Source organism: Parasteatoda tepidariorum, chromosome 1 (assembly GCF_982258835.1).
Source record: "Parasteatoda tepidariorum strain Cologne lab strain chromosome 1, Ptep-v5.0, whole genome shotgun sequence".
Taxonomy (NCBI): Eukaryota; Metazoa; Arthropoda; class Arachnida; order Araneae; family Theridiidae; genus Parasteatoda; species Parasteatoda tepidariorum.
Window position 1 is genome coordinate 45,232,715 of NC_141755.1, and position 18,802 is coordinate 45,251,516.

Consider the following 18,802-nt stretch of genomic DNA (forward strand, 5'->3'; position numbering starts at 1 on the left):
CATGGCAACTGTTGGTAGTTTTGAAGTTTATATATTCTCTTGGCAAACTTCAGTTTTTGACATTTTTGACGGGTTTTTGACGGTTTAAACCAGTATTATACCCTTGTCATGTCAAAAACCACTTTTTGACATCAAAAACCCAACCCTGGTTTACGATACTATCAGCATATATTGAGCGAGTCAAAAAGTGAATATCTAAATGCATGATTCAAATATTACGTGTAAGTTTCTGTAAAAAAGAAAACTTAATTTTTTTACTTTTCAATGGAAAAATCTTTTTCCAGGAATTCTGTAATGTTCTGCAACAATGCCGTGTCGTTGCGATTAGTGGTGTCAAAAACCCAACCCTGATTTTCACATTCATCTAAACTAAATTGTTTGGTATTTGACAAAACTCACTATTCAATGCTTTTCCATTTTAACTTAGATTGATTTGAAGTTTTCTTAACCATTTATCACTAATGTGAAGTGCAACAATGAGTAAGGTATATTACATGAGAGAACTTTAAAAGCAATTGTAACCTTCAATGCTATTCTATCCTAAATTTGAAAATAAATTTGGTGTTTCAGTTTCCTATATGGTTTCCCTTAATTTCCCAAAAGGTTGTTTACAACTAACTAACATTTTAGAGAAATTATCTAAGCTTCTTGGCTACCATTATTTATTTATTTAATTTTTTAGTAGTTTCCATCAAAATAAAGATTAACTGCATTCAATATAATCTGTTGTTCTAGGCCAACTTGTGATAGTCAAAATTTACCATATTTAAGCAATTTTCTCCTGAACTTATCCCTTTCGAGGGTCTGCCGAAAATTTCTTTCTGCACTATTTTTATTAAAACTGAACAGTATTGACAGTTTTAATAAGTAACAAATATACTGATTACTTTTCAGTACTCTGCTTATTTTTTTTTTGTCTCCAATAGTATCTGCTAAATAACTTAATTATCATTGGCATTTCTTTTATTTTAATTACAGTTGATTTTAAATTACTTAATTTTATACAAAACATGTTTTAAAAAGATAACTACAAGCAAAATAAACACGTGGTTTTAAAAACTAAAGGAATACTAATTTGTTGATATAGTTTGCCTATTCTTTCAAATTCATTTTAGTTAGAGCCCCTGAATTAGACTGATAGATTTTCCCTGATAGTATAGGAGCCTTAATTTTCTTTAGAACTTTTGAAAAAGCAGAATAAAGCAGTTAAGTTTATAATGGCAGCTTGTTCTAAGCCAATGAAAGAATTCCATTTTTCAAAGATTCCTCCTTTATGATCTGAATGACACTTTTGAAGTATTTTTGAGATTAGGAATTAAATTTGCTCCTTTCACCGATTGTTCATATTTCAGGATGCTCACATTAAATGGTCTAATACAGACAAACTCTTCATTATTATAGATGTGTTTCTTTAATATAGAGAGTTTTGGCAAGTTGCTCAGCAATTTTTCTGATGCAAAGCCTCTTGTTAGAAGAGATTAAATACATTAAAGTAGAATTGGTATCTGGCAAAATCAATTGAGAATTCGTTTGAAACAACTATAATTTTATTTAATTATGGAAAAACTAGGTCAGATACGTATTTTACCCAAACTCTTATTTTCTCTACTAAGCCATTATATGCCAGATGCTAATTATATGAGAAGTCCTTCTGCAAATTTCTCACAAGTTCAGGCATTTTTTTTTCTTTTTAGAGGGAAAAAGTTGCTAATTTTTTAGGGCACTGATTTTTACTGCGTTCAAACTTTTTGAAAGCAATTTTTGGTTGTTGAGTAAGAAATTGAATTTGCTATTTACTTGTTGGTTGCATTGATTTTAGCAAGGTTTGTAGTTGCCCTGATTTTTTCTGATGTTGCGTTTTCGTTCTGATATTCCAGATCTAATATTCCATTTTCTACTAATACAAATAAATTAAAATAATCGTATTGAAGTAATTAAATTTTCAATTCAACTTCTTTTCTGTTTTAATTAATGTTTTTTTCTCTCCTTAAAATTCAATTGTTCAAACTTAGGGACTTTCCAGCAATTTACATTATTCAGGCTTATAGTCTTACTCACAGGATTTATTGATTCAACACATTTTGGAAATTAAATCATTTCATGAAAAAGAAACTCAATTAACAATTTTATAAAATTTTTATTGTGATGAATTCGGGGTACACCTTATTTGTTATTTTCTGCACATGCAGTAACATAACTTGTAGGATGAAGTTTTTTTTTAGTCTGCTATTATTGATTTGTCTCTTTGATCTGATTTTTTATTATTTTTTTAAAGAAAAAATCCTGAAAAACAAACAGTTATATAGAGTTTTTAAATGGAGAATCCAGGTATCTTCCACTAAATTAAATTTAGTAGAAAAATCTGAAGTGGCAGGTTTACTGCGTTTTTATTTTGATATTATTGTAATTAAACTGTTATATCGTTAAGTGCTAAACTTTTCATGCAGTTTGTGTAGCTATCGAATTGGGGAGCCATCCTCTCGGCACAGAATTAAAATTGTGATGTTTCTGGCAAAAATGTTTCTCGCTTGGGAAACATCAGACGTTAAATCTATCCCATTACATTATGCAGCTCTAGTGTAACATAAATTAAGTGCTACTACTCTGGCTTTTGTGCAGTTAAATGGCAAATAACCGTAACCCTTTTGAAATCAATGACAGGTTAATAAACCACTTAATAAGTTAGTTGGTGTCTGCCAGTCTTGAAATAAATTGTGTCCATGATCGTAGATCACTGCTCTAGCCAAACACTTATTATCATGGTATAAGTTTGCCTTGGAAATGAAAATTATTCAGAAGTCATTTTAAGATAAACTACTTATTTGTGAAAAAAAAAAAGTATTATCCCTTCCCCTTAATATTATTTAAAGTGTAATAAGTTTAATTAGCTTATGATAAATCTTCATTATTTTTTATATGAATTGGACTAAATAAGGAATTCATTGGCTTATATTTCTTTCCTCTTGTTCTATATTTAATTTTGATTACAATTTTTGGATATCTTTAGAGGAAAGGGAAATAATCTGCAAGCACAACATTTTAACTAGGTTAAAATATAGTTTTCTTTTGAATCTTATAGTGTCAAGTTAAACAGCTTAAAAATATTTATTTAAATTATTATAAATAATTTAAATATTATTTATTTATAAATATATTTAAAATATATGTCGTTAAAAAGATGTATAAATATTACTAAAATACAGCATAATTATATTAAGAAGAAATTAAATTTTCCAGTTTTTCTCTTTTAAAAAGTGTTCCCAAAACAGTGAATTAAAAAACACTGCTATTTTTTTTCTTATTTTATTTTTATATTTGAGTTATTTATAAAGAATCCACCTTGGATATTTAAAGGAAAATAGTCTTCCCTGGTTTATTTAGAGCCATAATTTAATTTTTATGTTAGCATTTTTGTTTTATAGTATTTCTTTCTACACTTATACTAGTAAACAAGTAATAAAAAATATATATGTTGCGCTGTTGTTATTGGTTTTACAGTGTATTCTATCCCTATATTTCGTGTGTTGATCATTGTTAAAAATGTAAAACATTTTTAAATGCTCGAGGGTAAAAAAGATTGTAAGAACGTCTAGAGGTATTTTTCGAATTCTCGTTTTATTTGAATGCCTGTTTATTTTTGGAAATATTTTCCATGATGTCGTTCCAAAACATTTCTTATTTTTTTATTGGTGCAGTCCCACTCATTCGAAAAACTTGCTTTCTGATCTTAGCAAATGAAAAAAATCACCTTCACAATCTTCTATCTTTAGCTACTTTTCCTCTTTCTCTCTCTCTTCTGCTAGTATTGTTGTTACTCATCTTACTCACTTTCATTCAACACTATTCTTAAAACAGCATTCTTAGCATTATCTTGTCAAGTTTTTAATGTTATCATTTATTTATTTACTATTTTTTTTTTGTTACACTATTTAATTTATAATTTCTTAACAAATTACTTGTTTGAGAAATTAATGATTATATAGTAAATTAATTTATATTAATTTATTGTAATAAAATAATTATAAATAGAATTCATAAATAAAATAATAAATTCTAAAAATGTGTAATAAGAATATTTGTGATATTTTAATAAAAATAATAATAATCAGAAAACAATTTATAATATTGAAATTAAATTATTTTTACTTAATTTTTTTAAATAATAATGTTCTTGAGTGTATAATGATTCATAATATATATATAAAGAATATTGAAAAAAAAAATGTATATAATATCGATTGATCCTAAAGTTTGCAAATCCACTTAGTATAGTTATATTTTCTATATCTTAAATGATCTGATTTTGAATTCGGACCAAAATAATTGCCATCGTTAATATGCGTATTAAAACTACTACTTATGTGTATTTGTAATTTTAAATAAGTTTGCTTTCCATTTTTTTAAAAATATTTTCTGCTGAGTCTTTTACCCTCGTTTGGGGATTCATTTACTTTCTTAACTGTTTTTCTTTATACTTTCTGTATTATGCTATGCTTGTAAATGTTTAGTAGAAACTGTTGGGTGTGTCCATTGCATGGGTGTGGTGTAGGGAATGCTAATGCTTTTAAGTTACAGCCTAGAATGCAGCAAGTCATGATTAATGAAAATGGGTCCTCGTGCATTAAAAAACCGTTTATGCTTTGATTACTGTTTTTTTCTTTGAATCAAGTCAATTTAATAAGTAAATAGTTTTTGATGATTGGAATTGTTTTTATTTAACAAAACAAAATGGATTATTGAAATATCAATGTTAGACATACCCCTTTTTTTTATACATGTTTTTTATTTCTAATTTTTAGAATTACGAGTTTTTTTTCCTTCATTTATCTTAGGAAAAAAAATAAGTCTATAACAACAGTTTTATGTTGTTTCTTACTTTCTGGAAAATGAAAATTTTATTTATCAGTTTTTATGTTTTCAGAAAATTTTTGATCTTAGGTCTACGTAAACTTATTTCCTGAAACTTCTTTCAAAATGTTAAGTGTTAAAAATTAGTGCATACTTTTTATTTGGTTAATAATCTAGCACAATTCGGGCTAGATTGCTTTTTTTTTTAAGCTACTAGTTTTAAATTATTAATACGTAAGAAGTGACATTAATCCAATAAAATTTAATCTTTCTCATAATCTGAGCGCCTTTGAGTCACAATTGAGCTCTAAACAATGGTCTAAGATTCAAAAACAGTTTTGGCAAGCGTACACTTTACATGTTCCATAATTTAGTAGATTGTGGCTGTAATCAGTTGGCAAGCTGTGCTTCCAAATTCCCCTAATTTTTGTTTGGGTGATAGCAAATTCAAATGGTCCAAATAAAAAACTACGTACATAACATACGCTTTATTTATTTTTTTAAAAGGGATCGATTTAAAAGATTAGTTAAATAATATTTATGCAACTTTTATGTAAATGAATTAGGATTTTGTTTTAAAAAAAACATGCATTGAAAATTCAAGAAGAATGTGAAAAATTACCATTTATTTGAAGATAACATTGCCCACCATTATACTACTGCATGCATACCTAATAATTAATTTTTCTTTTTTAAATTACTCGTACTTTACTTCAAGTTTCACATTTGTATACTTAATCTTACTGGGTGCGTACCGTTTTTATAAAGTGCTTAAATTTGCTTATTTTTTAATTTAAAAAAAAAAAAAACTTATAAAAGTGCTTTTTTTTCAATGGGTGGTTTTGTGCTTAAATTTCCCTTTTCCAAAATGAGATTTGTTTTTCTTTACTAAATCGAGTTTCGTTACGAATTCGCAAAAAGAGTGGTTTTCCATTCAACCACAATCCATTTCGGCGTATCGTCCGTGCACTGAGCTGCATTCATTACACTCTGTGCTCAACCCTGTTGCAATTTGCTAGAGATTCTTGGCTTCAGGCTTCATTTTCCGCCCTCTGAAATCGAACCGAAAAATTTCGCGATTTTTTACCGATCATGGGGACCAACCAAACATTGCGAATTTTTTCCCTAATAGTAAAATAAAATTTTATCTTTCTTGTTAATTTCATCGCTGATGAAGCGCCATCGTCTTCGTCACTGGCAAGCCTATGACTTTCTCTCGCTGTACTATTTATAGATCAGTACCATAATCCTTGAACTTGATATGGGAATTATTCACTAATTACGTATTTTCATGGGGATTCAGAGCGATCAACAATCACAAAGCTTCATCACCTCAAAATTTCCATTTTTCTTTGATTCGTTTAATTAAATCTATAAAGAATTGAGATTTTTAATCGTAGGTTTTTTTTTTTTTATCCGAGAGACTGTCCACTATTTGCATAAAGTTTTTTAAACTCTTTATTGTTCTTAATTACTTTTATTATTGTATTATTACTTTTAAAATTTTCACCCGGGATAACTTGGTTGGTAGGATGTTGGACTCTTGTTTGTGTAAACCTGAATTCGGACCCCGCCGACCGGAAGAAATCCTTGTATTAAATAGTGACTGGGCATGTTTAGTCTGTCAGGATCACAAAGTCCTCCAAGTTTCTATAACAAATCAATACCTCTGGAAGTACTGAATTGGGGATTGATCGTTCTCTGGTTCAGTTTAAAATTACGATCTGGGCGGGGATGAAAGGATGGAATATTATTGGGTCCTCCCTGTAAAAGGGGCTGTGATATTTGTGTAGCAGAAGTCGTGTTTTTGGACCTAGATGGCGCCACGGAAAAAACACGAAACGCACCCTGTGCCTTAAAAATTCCCTTGATTTCAAGCAGGCTGGCTGGTATTGGCAAGGGAAATTAGTAACAACAGAAAAATTTTCAGTGTGTAATTAAGAGTTCTTTTATGAAAACACTTTATTATTTAAATGCAAGATTTTAATAAACATATAACGTGAGGGACTTTTCACTATTTTAACATATAGCAAGTACAGAAAAAAAATCTTATGTTATTTAGATTTGTCATTCATAAAAACTTTAAATTAAACGATTTGATGTAATGTACAAACGATTAAAATAAGAAAATCAATAATCTCAGAAAATCAATACTCTCAGAACAAATTTTTCTCTATTTTAAAAACTAATATTTTGAAATTCATTTTAAATTGCTGAAAATATTTTAATTTTATAGAATTTTTTGTAAACTTATAGCAAAAAAAGCATAAGACAAAAAAGTTTGTTTTTTATAAATTTTTCATAAATATTTAAGCAAGGTTTAACTAAATTTTGTAAACCTTTTGCATAAAATAACCAAAGTAATTGTTACAAATTTATCGCTACATTTTTTGCCATAGGGTGATCAAAAACATTTTCCATTAGTAATTTTTTGTTGGTCCCTCAAACATCTTAAAGCTGTATATTTAATTGATAAGTATGAGAAATCGCATAACCTAAACGTTTATAAAATGATTCTTTAAGTATTTAGTTATAAAATGATTTTTTAAGTATTTCTTGGGAAATATAAAAAAATGTGTTAGTATAGAAATGTTTCCATTATTTTATCCAACATTGTAACACAACTATGTATATAATGTCGTTACCGAGTGGAAGGATTAAAACAGGTCTTAGGCTGGGAAGGAGGGTACAAAATTTATTTATTATTTATTAGACAGAGCAGTCATGAAAGTGTGTACGAAAAGTTGTGTTCCTCGGTTATATGTTAGGGAGAATCTTGCAAAGTAAATCCGTAAAATGTTTCAATTTAGGGAAAGAGGGAAATCTTAGTAGTTGCTATTGGTTTAAGAAATATATCGAGCGTTTCCCGCAGAGAGCAAAGGGCAAAATGTTGTGCTTTTAATTAAATGCATACTTGAGCCAAAAATAGATTTAAGAACAGGATGTGGCTTTTAAAAGTGTGAGAAAGTATTCAATTAGAATAATTAATTAGGATAACATAAAAAGATTATTAGAAGCTTTTTATGTTACATGTATGTATATATATATTAAATTAATAAGTATTTTTTTGTTGAAAAATTTGGCTTAGCACCTTGTCTAATGACAAGTAATATTGATATATCAATGGCAACAATTTTGTTTTGTTTTATTCAAAAGGTTAATTGATAGTGCCTTATAAGAGCTTTTAAGTGCTTATTTTTCACTTTTGGTTCTCAGTCCTTCTTGGTTACTCAAAGTTAGGTTATAATGCAGTTAAAAAAAAGTAAGAACTGGATATCCAAGGATATCTAATAGGAAAAAAAGTTCTTCTATGCATCAAATTGTTAAGTGCTCTCCTCTTAGTATGCTCTCTTCTCCTTTGGTAAGTGATAAAATGTTGCACTGGGTTTTAGGGAGTGGAGGAAAGGAGAGAAAATTAAACAATGCTATTTAGACAATTGTTTCCAATGTAGTCTTTTTTCTTCCTTTTTTTGTAATGAATGAGACTAAACCCAAGACTAAAGCACTAATTGTTTTGTTAGCTATGAAGAATTTAGGAACAAAAAGTAACATACTTGACCTATTTAATGAAACTGAAGTAGCTATCTAGAAAGTATTATTTTTTTTACATTTTTTTTTGTTTGCTAAATCAAAAGATATTGGAAGTTTTTTTTTTTTTTTTTGTATTATTTTTTTTTTGTTGTATAGAAAGTACTATTTGTGAATTGAGTTTGATATCTAAAATATTTTATAATTTCTATTTAAATTTGCAGTGTGTGGTGATATTCATGGCCAGTTCTTTGACCTCATGAAGCTTTTCGAGGTTGGGGGTTCACCTTCTTCAACAAAATATCTTTTCCTTGGAGACTATGTTGATCGGGGGTATTTCAGCATTGAAGTGAGTTATTAATTTAATTTATTTTAAAATAAAAATATTTAAGAGTTCTTTTGTAACTTATCAACATCCTTTTTATTAGTGTGTGCTCTACTTATGGTCATTGAAGATCTGCTATCCTACGACATTATTTCTTCTCCGTGGTAACCACGAATGTAGGCATTTAACAGAGTATTTCACCTTCAAAACAGAGTGTAAGTCTTAATTCATAATATTAATGGCATAATAAAGTCTAATTGGTAGAAAATAATTTTGTTACGAATTTTTACTGAACCTCGTTTGTTGGAAGAAGCATTAAAAATTAAGATCATGATCAAACTTATCAGTTCAGGTTGCCAACGAAGCCATTCATTTTCATTGTACGAAATGAAAGTTTGATATGAAATCTAGAAAGTTCTTTGCCATCTCCTGTATTTATGTCAGGCAATGATATAAAATGCAATTAAATCTAAATTAATGAAGAAAAAAAAAACTCTACTAGAATATTTGCTGGGATATGAAAAGCATTTCTATCTCATAGTAAATTTTTTTTTATTGTCTATGAATTTGGGAAATGTATGGTTGTCTTTTATGCATACATATATATATATATATAGTTAATATGCCTTGCTTAAATTAATTTTGCACAAAAATTAAATTGCATGCAAATTCAGTTCTCATTTAAATTCACCTTCCAAGAACTTAAAATTCTGCAACCATTTTTTTTTAAAACTTCTCTGTGCTTTAGAAATTTTGAAACTATTTTATATAATTTCTCAAAACTATCTTTAATCCACGTTCTTTCTATTTTTTTTTTTTTTTTTTTTTTGGTTGCCCTAGGTGTTTTTTTTTTCTTAGATTTTAATTTCAAATAATTTCTAACTTAAAAAAATATGCTTCTTTTTTAGATAATTATTATTCTGACTAAACATAGCTAGATAACATAAATTAGATTGATTTTTCCCTCCACCTAAATGTTTCTTTATAAAAGCAATGGGCCCAATTCAAATACCAGTAAGCAAATTTTTTTTTATAAGAGATATATTTATTTGAATAAGCAATATATTTATTTGCATAAGCAATATATTTATTTGCATAAGCAATATATTTATTTGCATAAGCAATATATTTATTTGCATGAATTTTCAGATTTTTTAGAAAAATGCTGGTTTTAAAAATCAAAGGTATCAAAACAAATAATACAGTATCAATTTTTTGTCTAGCAATCATTTAATATCAATATAATATCAAAGTAATATTTATTATTTAATACAAAGTATTAATTATTTATTTAAATTACATCTTTAACAATAGAAGAATCTTTTAACTGCATACATTTAAAAATATTATGGAAGTACATTTTTACAGTATTCAGATATGATTATTGCAGTTGAATGGCTTTTGACTCCCTGCAGTCTTTGACTTCTGACCTTCTAAAAATAGGGCTAAGATTGCGAATTCAATATCTTTTTGCTTCATTTCTTAAACCCTAAGACATTACTCTTAGCTTTTATCTTATGCTTATTTCCATTTACAAGTTGTCCCTCTAACTGAATATGTTCATTATTTTTTGCTGAAAAATAGTTTTGAAAACGTTGTTAAAAAAAAAAGAAAAGAAAAGAATGACACATTATAACCTATATACAGGTATGAGATTCTTTTTACTATTGATGGAATTAACGACTTTCTAAACTTCAGAAGAAAATTAATAAAAGAGAATATTAAAAGAAATTACTATGATAAATGTCTATTTTTTCTTAATATTTTTAAATTATTTTGTTTTTACTTTATTATGGTTGAATGATCATGATTTATATTTAAAGCTTATGAATTTGTTGGATTGTCAAATGTGCACAAATAATAAAACAGACCTTAAATCAGCATGTTAATAATTTAAATGTTTTCTTTTTGTGAAAAATAGTTTCATTCTCTTTTTTTCGTGATTTGAGTAGATTATTTTCAGACTTTTTGTTCTTTTCCCACTTATACTTACAGCTTACATGCATTACATTGATTTTAAAAGTTTTTTTTAAAATTTTCTTTAGGTAAAATAAAATATTCTGAAAGAGTGTATGATGCCTGTATGGAAGCATTTGATTGTTTACCTTTAGCCGCATTAATGAATCAGCAGTTTTTATGTGTTCATGGTGGCCTATCTCCAGAAGTACATACTTTAGATGATATTAAAAAAGTATGTCAAAAATTAATAAATTCCTTTTGTGAAGATTTATGTCATTTAAATTAATTTTTTGAAACAATTCTAAGTTTTTGTATCTTATAAAATTTCTCAAAGTGAAGTATTAATATTTGGATGTGTTCAAGTAATGATGTGTTTCATGTATACGTCATTAATCCTATTAAGCAGTTTCTAATTAACAAACTGTTGTACTCAACAGCTTTTTGAATTGTTATTGTGAACTTTTGTTTAAAAATTCTGCTTTATTTTAAAAGTCTTTTAAAAAATGCTTTTTTTGTTCTTAATTTTGGGTCAAAGTTTCTAAAAGTTCTTGGTTTGAAGTATCACTAGATGATTGTAGCAATTTTTTTATTTCAAAAGTATTTAAAACAAGAAGTCAGTCTTTCGTATAGAATGAGGCTTTTCATCATTGGTAGATCATTTAGAGAGGCAGTTGGAGGGAGTAGGATACTGTAAAAGATAATGCCATTTTTTATTTATTTTTTTAAAATTATTTTTTGGATAGTTCTGAGGTACCTAAGCCGAAAACCCACATTGACCTTTAACATCAACAGAGTTCAAGAAATTCAATTCTTGTGCATGTGTTTATAAAAAAGAAGTAACAGAATTTTTTTATTTATTTGAGTCCGTAACAGATACTATTTCTAGAAAACCTGAAGAATTAAATAAATGTGTATGATATTTTAGTGTGTAATAAGTAACTGTAAGTTTTTAAAAAGCATTAACATTTTTAAAAAAATTTAATTGTACGAAAAAGTTAATAGTTCTGTAATAAATGCAATTATATTAGTAGTCACATTAGTGATTTTATTATTTTTTAGAAAGGGTAAATAATTGGCATTGTCACTGTGGGTATATGTATATTTGATGATAAACAACTGTACTAATTTTTAAGATCCTTAATTTTTTCAAGAAAAGTCTCCAGGAATTTTTAATTCTTGCTTTGAGAAAACAGTAAGAGCCCCGTTTAGTTAAAATTATTTGCTTGCTGCATTTTAATTTATAGTGTGTATTTGCTTTCTTTATTCTTCTTGATGTGTCCTACCTAAACTGTTTTTCTTCCTTTCTCTATCTTCATAATTACTTGAATAGTAAATGACTTTAGTTGCTAAAATTTTTCTGGTATATTTATTTTTATAATCAGTTGGATCGATTTAAAGAGCCACCTGCCTTTGGTCCAATGTGTGATCTTCTTTGGTCAGATCCTTTAGAAGATTTTGGAAATGAGAAAACGACTGAACATTTTACTCACAATAGTGTCCGAGGTTGCTCATATTTCTACAGGTAAAATATTGCTTTCGTATCACTATAAACCTAAACCCATATTTACCAAATGTTTTCCTTACTTTTTATTAAAATATACTTCTGTTTAATTTTCTTACAATATATTTATATTTTAATGAATGCAAGTGCCAATTCATGCAGAAAAAGGGTGCATAGCATTTTTTAAAAGTTCTTGAGGGTGCTCATTTTTAGGGTGCAAACCAAGTAACAGATTTTAATAAAAACTTATTAGGAGTCATTCGCTAATTTATATTTGTAATATCAATTTATTAATGTTTTCTTAGTTTGCTTAATTCTTTACATATCTTTAAAAATTTGGTGTGATCATTAACATTAATCTAGTTAGTTTTGTTGAATATGATTTATTTTAGAACTTTAATTTATATCTAAAAAATACACTCAGTAACCTTTTTAAATAGTACTTAAATAATTTATAATTTTGAATTTTTTTTTACATAATTAAATAAAGTAGTTATTAATTTAAAAAATAGAATGAACCACTCAATATTGAATATATTTAAAATTTTGTATAAGTTGATTTATTGTGGCTAATATTACTATTAGTTAAATTATCATGATCATGTAAAATCTTTGAAAATTATTTTGCATTTTGTTAATGGTATCTATGAAGAACTTTCAACAACAGGAAGAAAATTTTCTTATAAGTGCGCACGTCTAATATTAGAAATATTTTTTGAGTGCTTAAAAGGTGCTAATTTTTTCTTGAAAAGTTTGGCTACGCACCCTGTTGCAAAATTAAATTTCGTAAAAATGGCTTCTCACAAAGTTTCATTTTATAAAAGTATTATTACTTTCCGTATTTTATTAAATTACTGTACACACTTGTTTTTAAGTATTTAGATATTAAATGTAAAATTTAGTGACTTCTAAAATAGATTTTTTTGCTTAATTGGGAAATATTCATAAGAATTTTTAATATTTCACAATAACTTTTGTTTTACGCATACATATCTTTGCAGAAATATTTTGTCTCACAAATACTGCTCTAAATTATAAAACATGGATCGAGATCAAGAAAGAACTGTTATCTATTTTGAAGTGTTAATTTTTTTTCTTCCAGTTATGCTGCTTGTTGCGAGTTTCTACAACAAAATAACTTGCTATCAATCATTAGAGCTCACGAAGCACAAGATGCTGGGTAAAAATTTATTGTTCATAGTTTTTCATTTGCTTTCACATTGAATGAATTGGATGATACATTAAATGTAATTCCATATTTTAGGTATCGAATGTACAGGAAAAGTCAGACAACTGGTTTCCCATCTCTAATTACTATATTTTCTGCTCCTAATTATTTAGATGTTTATAATAATAAAGGTAAAAAAGTATCTTATTTTAATACCAGGGGTCTGCCCAGGCCAAATTTACTACCGTTTAGCGATACCTTCACAAATTCAACTTTAGGAAAAATTTCACAAAATACTTTTTTTAAAAATTTTATTTTTGTATCCTGCACGAAACAATAAATCCATATTTTTACCTTATTTTTGTATTGATTTTTTAATATATTTTATTTTCACAAATTAAGTCTAAATTTTCAAAAAATAGGTTCCTCTCTGAAAAACCTGGACTGACCCCTGAATACTGCTTTTAAGAGATCTAAATGTTTAATGGATAATTTTGTTCTGCAAATTGGTATAATCCTAGCCTCAACAAATTATTTTATTTACATTTTAGTCATTTTAATTATCTACAAATTATTTATTGCTTGTAACTTATCTCTTATAAGTATTATTGATTTGCTTATTCTTATTCTCTGTTTTCTTTACTAGACTTGAATTAAGATTAATTGGCTTACCTCGTACAACCCCTTTTTAGTCATTGTTTTCTATTTTTTAAGTTGGTCCCTAAAAGTATTTTGTATCTGAGATGTCCTAAAAGTCCCTTTTTATCAGCATTAATGTAAAAGATGTCTTTTTTTTTCTTCCAAATATTATCAGAGAAATTTAGTTTAATTGAAATCAATGCCATAGATGACATCATGAAGCTTTCCAAATTAACAAAACGTTCAATTCATAAAAATTAACCAGCTTTAATTTCAGTCATTTCAAACTTTGAGTTTTTTTCCATAAAATGTACGGAGAAGTTATACCTGATGAATTTTTTATAAAACCAAACTTAGTTATTTTTTTAAGCGATCCTTTAAGATGTTTCTCTGTTTGGAATTGTTGGAAAAAGCAAGATCTGCTTGTTATTCACTTTTTTATGTCAAAACAATTAATAATACTGGTAGAAAACTGACATTTTTATTGCAAATTTTTTGGACCCCTCCTATTTTTGTCACTTAGTAATGCACTTCATTGTCCTTTGTCTCATATTAAACGGTTATTAAAATTTTGTTTTAAAGTTTTTACGTTCGTATGTGTTCTAATATAATGCTGAGTAATATATATATATAAAACAATCTGATATAGTTTTTTTTTTTTTTTTTAAAGGAGAGAGTTAATTAAAATGTAATGATCAAGACTAATTTCTTAAACCATTTAATGAGTTTAAGTTTTAATGTTTCAGACTTTATTCTGTTCTTTATATAATCATTAATCAGTTTTTGTTTGATAAAGCATAAAATTTTTTTAAAAAATAGCTCTTTTGATGTATATTTTGTATAATAGCTGCTGTTTTGAAATATGAAAACAACGTTATGAATATTAGACAGTTCAATTGCTCTCCACATCCTTATTGGTTGCCAAATTTTATGGACGTTTTCACTTGGTCTCTACCGTTTGTTGGGGAGAAAGGTAAATAATTTTTATTGTTTCAAATAGGTACCACTTTCTTTTTGCTTAAACTGTGCACATTTATGAAATGTCTACTTGTTAATATTCAAGATTAATGGTTAATTAGTCAAAGAGCTATATTTTTACACTGTTTATCATAAATTAAGAAAAAATCTAAAAAAACTTCAATGAAGGAAATAATCAGTTTAATGAAACTGGTTCAAATTATAGTGCACATAATGTATAAAATAATATAAAAAGTATTTACTTGACTATTGTGGTATTACAGAAATTAGTATATGTATGAAATGAATAAATCAGAGGTGTCAATTTGGAATAGAAAAAGTACCTTCAATATGGAGTATAATTATCGTTAGTAGCAATAGAGCATATACAGTGTGATGCTTTCAATTATATGGTCTGCCAGTTCCGTTGGAAGCGTAAGAAAGTGTTCTTGAAAAGCAATTGCAAGAGTCTGAGGAGAAAGACTTAGAGCAGTTACACGTCTTCTTAAAGCATCCCAAACGTGCTTGGTAGGATTAAAGTCCGGTGATCAAGCTGGCTACTCCATGTGCTGAATTGGTTGCTGTGACATGAATTCATCACCTACTGCAGCAGTATATGGGCTCACAAAAACATCAAGAATGTTGTCTATATATACGTGAGCATTCACAGTTTAACATGGAAGACATGCAGTTCTGTGCATCCACCCAAAGATATACTGCCCCACACGCAGATTCTACCTCCTTGGCATGCATCTCTTTCACGGATGTTTGATGGATATCAGATCGCTTTGAGGACTAAACCTGCATTCATCTGTAAAGAGAACAGCCCTCCACTAGTCAGTCGTTTAGTGGATATGTTGCTGCATCCACCTCAAAGGTTCTTTTCTATCAATGGCTGATCGTCTAGCAAACAAACCAGATTTCTTAAAGCTACCTATGCAAGGTAGACATTGACACCATTCTTCAGGTGGCTGTACTAAGAGAGGATCTGAGCTGACTTGGAGTTGTTCTATTTCTTTGTGCACATAACGATAAATATTGGTCATCGATGCTCATCATAAGCATTTGGCCCTCCTTGGCTTAACCTTCCGAATACCTTACCTGTGGTTAAAAACTATTGCCAAAATCGATGAACCACGGAAGGAGTTACATTACTCCACCTGACCTCTTTTATCTGCTTTTGTCCTCTCTCATTTTCCAATAGATCTCCATCGCCATTCTTCGAACAAATGCCTGGCAGTCATTGTTACAAATTGGCTATCTTAAATTTCTAATGCAGAAACACAGCAAAATTTGCAGACTTGCAATCAAACATACAATTTTATGCTCATTGCAGATGCTAATTTACAGGTTGCAATTTTACTTGGCAGCTCTTATTTGACAACATATTAAAATTTCATTGGGATTAACATATTTTTGTGGAACTTGTTGCTTTTTTGAAATTTTTCTTAATTCATAATAACCAGTGTATAATAACTGCGTTCTTTCCACAGTTTTCCAAGTTTTTTTCCCCACATTACCTTAGTAAAATATATTCAAACTGGTAACTAATTGTAGCATATTTTAGTACTTTAAAAATATTTTTAAAGCGTAGGATCGCTCCTTACTACGATTCATATTGATGATTTAAAAATTTTTATTTCATGTTTAGATATTTGTATCATAATTTGCATAAAATAATGGTTCGATGCAAAATACGATATGACAATATCATTTTTAAAAAAAAATTCTTGTTAATTTCTTTCTGTTATAATGATTGCTATTAAAAATAGAGAGTGTATGCTTTCAGACTAGTAACAGTATTTGTTGTCAAGCTAGATGACAAAATACCCACTATTTTGGTGCCCCATAAGTCAAATATATAGTGTATTTATTAACTAAAAATTAAATAATTAAAAAAACATTTCTTTGCCCACCTTTCTGTTCTTAAAACATTTTATGAAATAATTTGTTTCTGGCAGTTAAAGATAAATCTTTATTCAGTCAGTTTAATACAATAATAAAAATGCCAGTTGAATAATTTAGTTTTTTTTTTTTTAGTGACAGAAATGTTAGTAAATGTCCTGAATATATGTTCTGATGATGAATTAATGTCTGAGGGTGAGGAGACCTTTGAAGGGGAAGGTAAGGAAGAAGGTGATTATAAACTAAATTCTAAGCCTGATGTAGCTATAGATTGTAGGATATTAGAAATAGCTTTTAAACATTTACATTTCATTCAACAGTATGGTGCATGTTAAAAAATATAGTTTAGTTGTGTAATTTTCAAACCTTAGAATTGCTAGAGCTTGTATGTTTATGTATTTAATTTTTTTCTTTTAAATTTAAAATTATTTTACTAAAAAGCAATGATGAAATCAGCCAATATTTGCTGATAAATTTAAGTGTTAGCGCACATTTTTATTTTTGAATATAAAGCAACTGCCAATATAATGTAAATGAGAGTAATCATTTTTCAAATGAATCCTACTGGAAAAATAGCTACATCATTATAGAATGTATTGAGAAAAGTTGTTTTTTGATGAATTTTAAAAGGTTCATTTATGGTAACACTCTTCATAATTAATTGAATATACTTATGCAACTCATCTGTCTCTCATCTAAGAACTCTTGCTATTGTTATACCAGGGCATTATAAATATTATTTCTGTTTTCTTGATATACCTGTTAACTTAAATCATATGTAATTTGACAGAATATTTACTTTATGAAAACAAAAGAAAGGACAAATGCAAAATGTACTTGTCCAGTTAGTCACAAACTGAAAAATACTCGCACAATTAGAAATGTATTTCCTGAAACAAAGCTCAGTTAGTTATTCTATATTTAAAATATTTTGAAATATAAATGCAGCAGTAATATAAAAGAAACAAGTTTGTTGATCTTTTTGTTTTCACCCTTATCTATTTACTAAATTTAGTAAGCATTTATGTTTATATATTGCCTATTATAAATTTATAATTAGTAAATATTTATTATCAGTACAAACTAAAATTTAATCAGACTTCTAACTTTAATAAAATAAAACTGAAATAAATATTTAATGGTCTTCCTTGGTTTTATAATAGGATTAATAGAAAGTGAAATTAAAATTACGTACAATTATAAAGAGTATCAGTTACTCTACCCATTTTTTCAAATACTTAACCTTAGAAAAAAGGACTACATTTTTATATAAATCATTTTGGCTTAATATGGTAGGGGAATTTTGGAATTTTGTTCACTTTTTTGCCATAATTTTACACCGTTTTTGTGATGAAAACTTGAATAACAGTGTCATGCATCATTGATTTTGCACAGTATTCAGGATCGGAAATTTTGAATGCCATAACACCTGGCAGAAATTCTGGAAGATGCTTAGAAACCCAGTCATCTGCTAATTGCTCTTGTTCATCATTTGAAAGTTGTCCTCTCGTTTTGCGATTTATGAAGTACACTAATAAATGAGGTGGCTGAATAGCCTGATGGAATCTTTTTACAAAATGTTGATTATGGGATTCTTATTCATTGCACAACAGGAAGTTAATCCATATTTCAGCAGCTTCTGAAATTGAAGTTTTTTCTGATTGAAGCTTATTTAAAGCTTCAGAAAAAATTTATAACTCTTTTTCCAAATTAATAGCCTTTTGGTAAAGCCAAAAATTATTTAATATTTTTGATATATTTTTATTGAATTCATTTTGATGTTCAGGAGCAATCTCACAATATGAACTCCACTTAATATCATTTGGTAATAGGGGCATTAAACAGTTTTTTTCATTTGCCCATCCATATGCTTGATGCACATTTCTAAAATATTTGTTAACTTCCATGATGTGTCCAATGACAGTATTAGGACATACTTCTTTTTCAACCAAATTTAAAAGATGGACAGAAC

The 18,802-nt window shown here is 27.8% G+C and overlaps 1 protein-coding gene across 2 annotated transcripts in view; it reads left to right on the plus strand.

The window, feature by feature from the left end:
• LOC107436709 (serine/threonine-protein phosphatase 2B catalytic subunit 2) overlaps positions 1 to 18,802 on the plus strand; it is a 47,873-nt gene that overhangs the window by 13,315 nt on the left and 15,756 nt on the right. The window contains exons 3-10 of one of the 2 annotated variants that reach the window (XM_016048509.5): positions 8,601 to 8,725; positions 8,805 to 8,916; positions 10,747 to 10,892; positions 12,043 to 12,182; positions 13,264 to 13,341; positions 13,426 to 13,520; positions 14,816 to 14,941; positions 16,966 to 17,049. In XM_016048509.5, coding sequence (XP_015903995.1) covers positions 8,601 to 8,725; positions 8,805 to 8,916; positions 10,747 to 10,892; positions 12,043 to 12,182; positions 13,264 to 13,341; positions 13,426 to 13,520; positions 14,816 to 14,941; positions 16,966 to 17,049 — 906 coding nt within the window. Of the gene's footprint in view, positions 1 to 8,600; positions 8,726 to 8,804; positions 8,917 to 10,746; positions 10,893 to 12,042; positions 12,183 to 13,263; positions 13,342 to 13,425; positions 13,521 to 14,815; positions 14,942 to 16,965; positions 17,062 to 18,802 lie in introns of both variants that reach the window. The other variant, XM_016048508.5, reaches the window with a different exon arrangement.